The sequence below is a fragment of the Piliocolobus tephrosceles genome, chromosome 20 (genome assembly GCF_002776525.5).
Source record: "Piliocolobus tephrosceles isolate RC106 chromosome 20, ASM277652v3, whole genome shotgun sequence".
Lineage (NCBI taxonomy): Eukaryota > Metazoa > Chordata > Mammalia > Primates > Cercopithecidae > Piliocolobus > Piliocolobus tephrosceles.
The window spans coordinates 16535993-16545539 of record NC_045453.1 but is presented as its reverse complement, the minus strand read 5'-3'; the positions used below and the strand labels follow the sequence as shown (position 1 = coordinate 16545539).

The window sequence follows — 9547 nt, the reverse complement described above, 5'->3', positions numbered from 1 at the left end:
TGGCCCATCCTGGTCTCCTGCTCAGCCTTGGCCAGCGGGGCTAGAGGGTTCTGCCTTCACCCCTCTTCCTTGCTTACCAGTCTGACCTGCGAGCCGGGCTCAGCTTGAGGAAGGGGCTTGTTAGTGGGCAGGTGAGCTACCCAAGGCAAGGGCCAGGCAAGACCCTACTGCACCAACCCATCGTCCTCCTCTGCCCCCAGTCTCTGCCCACCCTTACCCCACCCCATGGCTAATAGTACTCAGAGCTTTGCAGAGATGCCCACTGGGTGCAGAGATGAGAGAAACTGCTCCCAGCTCACTGGGCCCCTCTATGGAAACAGGGTCAAGGGCCCAGGCCTGGGCTTTGCAGATAAGGCTGGCCTCTGAGAATGAGCATTCAGGTCCCTATATCCCAGAAGAGGCCCATGGGCCACCAGGGAACTTACATAAGCAGGGCCCAGTAGAGAGGCAGAGTCCAGACTAGCACAAAGAGAAAGGCAATTTTATTCTTCCAAAAAAATGCACCAGGAGAGGGTGAGCACAGGAGCACCCTTGGCCACATCCCCCATCCTAAGCAGGGTCTGAGATGAGGCCAGGCCTGACCTGGGCTTCAGAGAAGCTGACTGGGCTCCCTGTGGCCTTGGGGAGGAAACCAGGCAGACCTGGGAGTGGGACTTTGTTGTTAGCACCAGGAGCCGCCCACAGCTGGGCTCAGCGACAGGGCAGCGCATGGCCCTGCTGCCTCCACCTGAGAGTCTGGGGAGGGGCTGGTGGCAGAAGGCTCCCTGCAGGAGGTCACCTGAATGACTCTCAGATTCACAGACCCCCTCCGCCCTCCTCAACCCCTGTAAACATGAGAATCGGCTCGTGACACCCCTAGCACCTCAGGACAAGATGAGGGTCCGAGATGTGTGACTGGGCTTCAGGCGGCCCAGGAGCTGCCGGGCTTTCTCCTGCATGAAGAGCTGGTCCCTGGTCCCCCCGCAGGCCACCATCTTCCAGGCACTGGACATCTGGGAGAAGGCAAGAGGATTACCATCCAGGCAGGGACTATGTGTTCCTAACAGACCCTGGTGATCCTGGTCAGACAGGTGGAGTTATAAGCCTCCCTCCCCTAGAAGTCAGAGCCTTCTTATTCTCTCTCCACATTCCCTGTGACCCTGGACAAGTCACTTCCTGGCTGTGGGCTTCCTCAACTGTAAGCGGGAAGCTGGACAAGGAGACATGGCCATGCACTGCCCCCTGCCCCACTGCCGTGCAGCACCAGCCTCTCAAGGAGAAGCCACAGCCAGAAGGCGGGTGAGAAGGAGCAGTGAGATGGGTCAGCAGCCTGAGGCCAGCCCCTGCCTGAGGACAGACATGTACTAAGCAAACCAAATGCAGAATAATGATTTAGTTACAAGTAAAACCCAGGTCACAAAAGAGAGAATGGCAGAATGGGGGTGTCTCTACAGTATGTGGGGTCAGGGAAGGCTTCCCCCTGAGGAAGCAGCATTCAGACTGAGATCAGAAGAGTAAGTTAAACAAACGTAGCCACGGGAAGTAGCAGGAAGAGCACCCAGGCAGAGGAACAGCCTATGCAAAGGCCCTGAGCTAAGAAGGCGGGCACTGCAGGACCCCAGGGATGGCCAGCACTCACAGGGGCAGGTGTTGGGAAGTGGCTTCGGGGCTTCTGGGCCACTGCTGCCTTCTCTGGCTTGGCCTGCAAGAAGCCCTGGTTGAGCAGGCTGTTGTCTTCTTTGATACCTGACAGGGTAAGGCTGGAGGAGTTTGAAGGGGCAGTTGTCGGCTGAAATCAAAACCAAGGAGTCACCATTTTGCCAGAAGGTGTGAGAGGCAAGAAAAAACCCCACAATCCCACCCCAGCACCACCACCTGGGTGCTGAGACCTGAAAGAGGACGCACACTTTTCCCAGCCTCAGTTTCTACTTTCACATGGGGAGTCTGCATGAGCCTAATCTTACTTTATACTTAGAAGATTAAGCAAGGAGCCAGGAGCGGTGGCTCACGCCTGTAATCCCAGCACTTTGGGAGGCTGAGGCGGGCGGATCACGAGGTCAAGAATTGAGATCATCCTGGCCAACATGGTGAAACCTCATCTCTACTGAAAATACAAAAATTAGCTGGGTGTGGTGGCGTGCGCCTGTAGTCCCAGCTACTTGGGAGGCTGAGGCAGGAGAAAGGCGTGAACCTGGGATGAGACAGAGTTTGCAGTGAGCTGAGATTGCACCACTGCACTCCAGCCTGGGCGACAGAGCCAGACTCTGTCTCCCCCCAAAAAAACAAACAAACAAAAAAAAAAACAAAGAATATGCAAAGAACTTAATCTTGTTCTAAAGAACTTTCTTACTTAAAAAAAAAAAATCAAGTAATCAAGTAAAGAAACATTTGTGTGCATTTCAGAGCCTGATTCAGTGATGTGTCTTGAGGCACAGTCAGGCACTTCGGGGCGCATCAGCCGTGGGATGGGTGCCGTGCACCCCCAGGCCATAATAACATAATTGATAAATGTGGAGTATTATTGAGCATTGTCGAGTAATAACATACTCAATAATGTTGCCTCCGTCACATCAAGCCTCAGGAACCAAAGCTGTTCCTAGTTTTCCTGGGACCAGAAACATCCACAAGCATCATAAGGATGCAGCTTCAACCCCAAGCACAGCAGAGCTGCACGAAGTCCCTCCCATGCCTTTCCAGCCTCTTTGCCCTGCTTGGCACCATAGCCTCTTGACTTAGGCTTGGCACCCCTTTTATACGCTTTTAACTGGGGCTCAGGGAAGCTTAAAGATCCCAAAGAGCAGTGATGGTGCCAGGACTCCAACCCAGGCCCGCCTGACTCAATCTGTGCTGTTCACTCCCTGCAGTGACGCTTTTTTCTTTGCAGTAATCTGACTGCAGGTCTCCTGTCAAGGACTCCTAGCCAGGACAAGGTTTCTCTGCACGGATCGTGAGGGCAGCAGTCTACTTGGAAGATCAGGCAACCCTTAACCTTTGTTCATGATGCCACCGTGCCTCTCACTGCCTCCCCACTCTGAGCCAGGGCAAACCAACTCACCCCATTGTGAGCAGAGGGATCAGCCACACACCATGGCTTCTGGGGACCCAGGCTCTGCACAGGCAACAATCCCCTTTCTGAGGTCGACCTGACTGTAGCACCGGGTACAGCAAGTGCACTGGCCTGGGGGCCGTATAGTACCCATCCCAGGGCTGCTGTACCCAAGTGCCTGGCTGTACCTTAAGACACATCACTAGGCCAGGCACGGTGACTCACGCCTGTAATCCCAGCAGTTTGGGAGGCCAAGGCAGGCCGATCACCTGAGGTTGGGAGTTTGAGACCAGCCTGATCAACGTGGAGAAATCCTGTCTCCACTAAAAATACAAAATTAGCCAGGTGTGGTGGTGCATGCCCGTAATCCCAGCTACTTGGGAGACTGAGGCAGGAGAACCACTTGAACTCGGGAGGCGGAGGTTGCGGTAAGCTGAGATGGCACCATTGCACTCCAGCCTGGGCAAAAAGAGCGAAACTCTCTAACTCAAAAAAAAAAAAAGACACATCACTGACCCTTTCTGGGAAGGTGCTGGAGACTGAGATGCATGGTTTTAAAACATGTCCTAGCCACGCAACTCTGCCAAACAAAACCTTCTGTGAGAGACAAGCAGAGCTGCTGAATGAAGCCAGCAGTGGGTGCCCAGACCCACCCTCCCTGATAGCCCCTCCCCGCAGAACCCAGCGTTCCAGAAGCCCGGTTGGAGAACCACTAGACTAACTCCACCTTGAGGGTCCTCTCCAAAACTCAACAGTCCCAAGGGGCAGAAGCCTTCCAAGGAGACCTCATCCTCCTGGGGGCAGATCTGGAGTAGGGTAGGGGTGGGGGAACCCTTACCAAGGAGACAGACTTAGGCAGTGTGGACATCATCAGCTTCACATCCTCATCCACAATGTCAAGAGCCAGAGACTTCCGGACTTTCTTGATGGGGCTTCGCCGCAGCTGGGGGTTGGCAGATAGAAGGGGGTTAGGGTGGGTGTCAGGATTCCCCATGGTCAGCGCCTGGATAGTCATGGCCATGGATGGTCACAAAACCAGGCCCTGCTGCAGTGCAGACTTGGAGCAAGGCCCAGCTAGCAGGAATCTGCTGTTAGAAGAATGGGGGAGGCGGGTGTGCTGGGAAACTTAGGCCCCATGGCCCCATTACAGACTCCGTACCCAAGGTAGACCCTGTCCTGCCAGGTGCTGCAACAGTGAGCAGGCACACAGCATGAACCTCCACCACAAAGTGACCTGCTCTCACCCCGAATGGACCAGACACAGCCCCTCAAACAGGCCCAGCAGAGAATCATCCCAGTAACACCTAAAATACCACCCACAGGCCAGTAATATGGGAACACAAATCCCTCGAGACAAGCCCCTCTTCAAATGCCTAATACAAGCAAGGAATGTCCCATCCCTAATCGTGCACCTCACAGAAGCAGGTCCAGGGTCTGCTCCGATACCAGGGAGCAGCTCTGAGAGTCACACCCCACCCTCCACCCAACAGTGCACCCAGCAGGGGCTGCCACGTCTCACAACCACCATCCCCACCAAGGAGAGGCCAGGGAGGGCCCTGGAGTCAAGGGTCCAAGTTCTCTCCACCTGCACATGGGGTGCCAGCTCAGGCAAGTCCCACCCAGGCTGACCGCCCACCTCCCCTCCTTACCTAACACCCTGTATATCCCACTGTTCCCAGCTCTCCCTTGAGGAGAGCAGTCTGGGAAAAAAGAGGAGCACAAGGAGACTCAAAGGGACCATGCACTGTCACGAAAGCTAACAACACAGTGGCAGGAAGGCTGGCATAGAATGGAGGCTTGGGACAGTCCCTTCCGTGCCCCCCCTGCCCAGGAGTCCCTGCAGACTCCACCTCACCTGAACCCATTCCCCGCACCCCCAGCTCATGCAGCCTGACACTCAGCCCGGCGCTGCCTGGTCTGGCTGGCTCGTCCCGACCTCCTTGCCCCCATTCGAAGGATTCCCTTGGAACCTCCCTTTCTGCAGCCCTTGGTACCCTATGAATTTAGTCATGGCGTGTCTGTCTAGCATCTGTCTCTGCCCCCTGAACACTAAGGGGAGATCCAGTATGGGTCTTAATCGCTGCTCCATCCACTACATCCAGCCCAGCCCCACTTGAGCAGGGTCCGAACACAATGTTGGATAAGTGAATCCTTCAAAGGGGAGCAGGGGAGGGTCCCAGAGACACTGTCCTTATCGTGTCAGTTTCCTTGACAACCACCGTGAGAAAGGGGGCAAAGAGGACATGCTGCACCCCCATTCTCCCCAGCGCCTCACTTTCTACAACCTGCCCCCAGATGCCTTCCCCATGCCACGGCTCCAACTCCCCCTGCCCAGGCTCTCCCACCCCCACCCCACTCACCCCGGGCTTCCTCTTCTGCTTCTCAGGCCTGACGTCATCCTCGATGATGAGTTCGATGCCAGCCTCAGAGCGCAGCACCTCCTTCAAGTCCTCCTCCAAGTGCGGGGTCTGCGGCTGTGGGTAGGTGCGCGGCAGCCCATGTGAGGCAACACACTCGGGCTGTCTGTGTGTGGGACAGTGGGGCCAACCCAGCTGCAACTGGGCTGTCCTGGGTAAGGCAGGAAGAAGGCCTGACGCCAGGATGCAGATCTCACACGCACCATTCACAACCACTAACTGCTGCCTTGGACAAGCAGCTAATGACCTTGATTCCCAGGGGCCTGCCAGGCTGGGAGCAGCCCAGAGACACAGTAACCCTCACACAGCCCTGTGCAGTAACTGTCATCTTACGCAGGTAGAAACAGAGGCTCAGAGATTAAGAGCCTGGCACATAGTCACACAGCTGCTTAATTAGGACCCGGACAGCTCAAAGCCCAGGCTCACTCAACCCTTTGTTCCACACTAATGCGGGCTCTCCAATCCATTTCCTTCTCTCAGGCCTGGGGGTTCCAAGGACCTCTCCAGCTTCAGGCAACAGAGAACAGGGGAGGGAGAGTGCTACTAAGAGTGAAAGGTGTGAAGCAACTCCTCAGAAGTCACCCGAAAAGCCCCTGCAAACTTTAACTGCAGCTGCCAAGGTCATGAGATTTGCCCTCACACCTGTTTGGAGAGCATGCGGATACTTTAGTAGAGGAGCTGAATCTCCACTGCAATAGGAAAGGAGCACTAACTGTGCCTCACCTCGGCCCATGCAGCATGGTCAGTGGAAAGTCTGCTTGACTCAGAATCAGTTCCATGGCAGGCCCAGGGGAGCCTCAGCCCCCAGCCACCCTTGGGCTTCATAGGAGGCTCCACGCAGTGGAGAGAGGGCAGGGGGACCAACTGCAGACCTTGTTCACAGTCCAGTGCCTCCACAACCCTCCACTGATTTCTAAAACACCTGTGTGCTCCAGAAAGCCCAAGGTGCCAACTCCTGTTTTCACAGAAAACACAACCATCCCATCAACTGGGAAGAGTAGGGGAGAAGTGCAGCCTGCATACTGTGGGAAAGACGTCCCTGGGGCTTTCCAGTGCTCTGTAGAGAACTGGGAGTTGGTCAGAAGACAGGCCAGAGCAGCAATTTGCCACTTCTCTGAACGAGGCACAGTGCTTATCTTTGCCTGAAAGTGTTTGAGTTATTTGTATTTCACATCAGTCTCCCCTATCCTGAGGCTGAGTGTCACAGGATACCACCATCTCTCCAGCACCAGCCAGAGCCTGCTTGCACACTCAGGTGCTCAGGAGCAGTCAGAGGAAGTGACAAGGAGCAGCCTCAGATTCCCCATTTATACTATCAGGATCTCCACATCTTCTCAGGAGGAAGAATCAAGGGAGACCTCAGAGGGAAGGGTCCTGTGGACTGAACATAGTTGGATGAACCCAAGGGATCCCACTGTGCAGAGATCCACGGCAGTGACCACACCACGTACCAGGGGCTTCAGGGGTCCGTACTTCTCCAGGGCATTCTTGAACGGGGTTGGTGTGTGGGGAGTGTTGTCCATGGAGTACTTCTGATCTGGGGTTACAAACCTGCCAGGGGCCAGAGCAGGGGAATCAATGACAGGACAGGGGCCGACGCCAGGCACTCTGCTGCCCTGGCTCCACCTTCCCCCAGTGTGACCTTTGGCCCAGCAAAGGTTCTCTTCCCATCCCTCTCCCCACCCTGCAGGTCAAAGTCAGGGGCTCGGGGGAAACACAAGGAAGACGGGAGTCTAAGAGGGGCCAGGAGCTCCAGACGGGTGGCAGATAGCTGAGAATGCTGCTCAGTCACGGTCCAGACTTGGGACTTTCCAGAAAACAAGGCAGCCCATGGCCACACTTCAGCAACAGTGAGAGGGGCACGGAGCGAGGTGGGAACCCAGGAAGATCCCATCCTGCCCAGCTCTCCCTGGAGAGCCTGTGTGAGAAGGATGGCAGCAGCACACTGAGGGAAAGGAGGGGCGAGAGGTGAGGCCAGCATCTTCCCAGGTCTCCCGAGAGTTCACCAAGGTGATGGACATGCGGAGGAAACCCTTCAGCAGAGCACAGAATAAACCCAGGATGGCCTGGTCCAGAAGCAGAACTGTAAGATTCTTCTATCAGATGTGGACCCACCATGGGTGATTTCTGCCTGCCCCTGGAGCAGGGGGACAGAAGAGGCACCTCACGCTCCAGAGCACCAGGGCTGGCGATATGCGGCAGGGCCAGGCTGGGTGTGGGCAAATGTCAGCTCTGAAGGAAGCTACCAGGTTCCACAAACATGAGCCCTTGTGCTAGTATGTGACCTTAGTCACCTGGAGATGCCACCATGGCTAACTCTCATGGCATAACCAAGGCACTTAGAGGATGAGAGAAAAGCCCAGGTAGCCAGGGACTCAGGTCATGAGGCCGACTCCTAGAGACAGCAGCCTGGGGCCTGGACACCTCCGCTTCCCGCAACTGGCCAGCCACTCCATGGGGGGATAAAAAAAACTAGTACAAGTGCAGACCATTCTTTTCTTCCTTCCTCAGGACCTAGAGATCAGGCAGGGATCCACAGTCTCTTCCCAAACCCTTGTTATCCCCCATCTGGGACACACAGAGATCCCCCTCTGTAAGGAAGAGCGAAGACAGGTAAGCACAGGTCAAATGTACACATCTTACAGTTCAAACCACAGCTCACGGGGGTGAATCTGAGCCACTCAAGCATCTCCATGGGACAACGGAGTTTCTGAGGAACATGAGAAAGTTCCAGAATCCCTCTAATTCGTGGCATCAACAAGGACTAAAAGCCCACACATGGCCAAAGGCGGTGGTTCACACCTGTAATCCTAACACTCTGGGATTAGTGTTAGGCTAACAGGAGAGGATCACTTGAGGCCAGGAGTTCAAGAACAGCCTGGGTAACACAGAGAGACTCCATCTCTACTAAAAATAAAAAAATCAGCCAGCCACGGTGGTGCTTGTAGTCCCAACTACTCCAGAGACTATGGGAGGAGGGCCACTCAAGCCCAGAATTCGAGGCTACAGTGAGCCATGATTACACCACTGCACTCCAGCCTGGGTGACTAAGAGAGACCTTGTCTCGGAAAAATGGCGGGGGGAGGGGGAGTGTATATACACATATTAGAAAACTCAGGGAGAGGCCGGCCCTGGTGACTCATCCCTGTAATGCCAGCATTTTAGGAGGCTGAGGCAGAAGGATTGCTTGAGTCTCAGAGTTCAAGACTAGCCTGGGCAACACAGTGAGACCTTGTCTCTCCAAAAAACAAGAAAATTAGCCAGGCATGGTGGTGCACACCTGTGGTCTCCGCTAGTTAGGAAGCTGAGGTGGGAGGATCGCTTGAGCCTGGGAGGTAGAAGCTACAGTGGGCCATGATCAGACCACTGCATTCAACCTTGGGGACAGAGCAAGACTATCTCAAAAAGAAACCTCAGGGAGGCAGGGAGGCTGACTTGAAAAGGGAATTCAAAAGATTGCTTGGAGATAAAAAATGCAGCTCTGTACGTCAGAGAACTCAGCAAGTTGGAAACCAAAGACAACCACACTGGTGAATCAGAAAACGATCCCATCATGTTCTTGGCAGATTAAGGATATGGCTCAAGATGACAAAGAGGAGTATGAAGATGAAAAAGACACAGATCAATCCAGCCTATATAGGAAGGAATTTGTAAGGTAGGAGAAGGGGCAGACAGGAAAAGAAAAACTAAAGAAATAAACACTTCCTCAGCTCAAGGTTTGAATCTTTAGTCTGATATGAAAGCCAGGGAGGAAAAAAAATAGAGAAATAACCACACCACCACACAGCCTGGCAAATTTGAGGGATAACTAAAGAGACTCTCTACAAAGGAATAACAGCTGGATTACAGCTCACTCCTATAATACTAGCACTTTGGGAGGCCAAGGCAGGCCATTTGAGTCAGGAGTTAAGACACCAGCCTGACCAACATGGTGAAACCCCATCGCTACAAAAAAAATAGAAAAATTAGCAAAAACTATAAAAATTAGAATTCATCACCAGCAGGCCCACACTACATGGTTAAAGGATGGCCTTCAGAAGAAACAAGATGGACATATGGATCTAAAGAGGAATGAACACTGGAGATGCTTCTTCCTATAGAAAAA

At 54.1% G+C, this 9547-nt stretch overlaps 1 protein-coding gene across 2 annotated transcripts in view; it reads right to left on the bottom strand.

The window, feature by feature from the left end:
• Positions 1–465: 465 nt before the first annotated feature.
• The window catches only part of MYBL2 (MYB proto-oncogene like 2), a 52112-nt gene continuing 43030 nt past the window's right edge, over positions 466–9547 (bottom strand). For both annotated transcript variants that reach the window (XM_023227929.1, XM_023227930.1), the window contains exons 10-14: positions 6894–6993; positions 5386–5499; positions 3864–3968; positions 1619–1768; positions 466–992 (exon numbers count right to left, since the gene is read on the bottom strand). In XM_023227929.1, coding sequence (XP_023083697.1) covers positions 864–992; positions 1619–1768; positions 3864–3968; positions 5386–5499; positions 6894–6993 — 598 coding nt within the window. In that variant the 3' untranslated portion in view covers positions 466–863. The remainder of the gene's footprint in view (positions 993–1618; positions 1769–3863; positions 3969–5385; positions 5500–6893; positions 6994–9547) is intronic.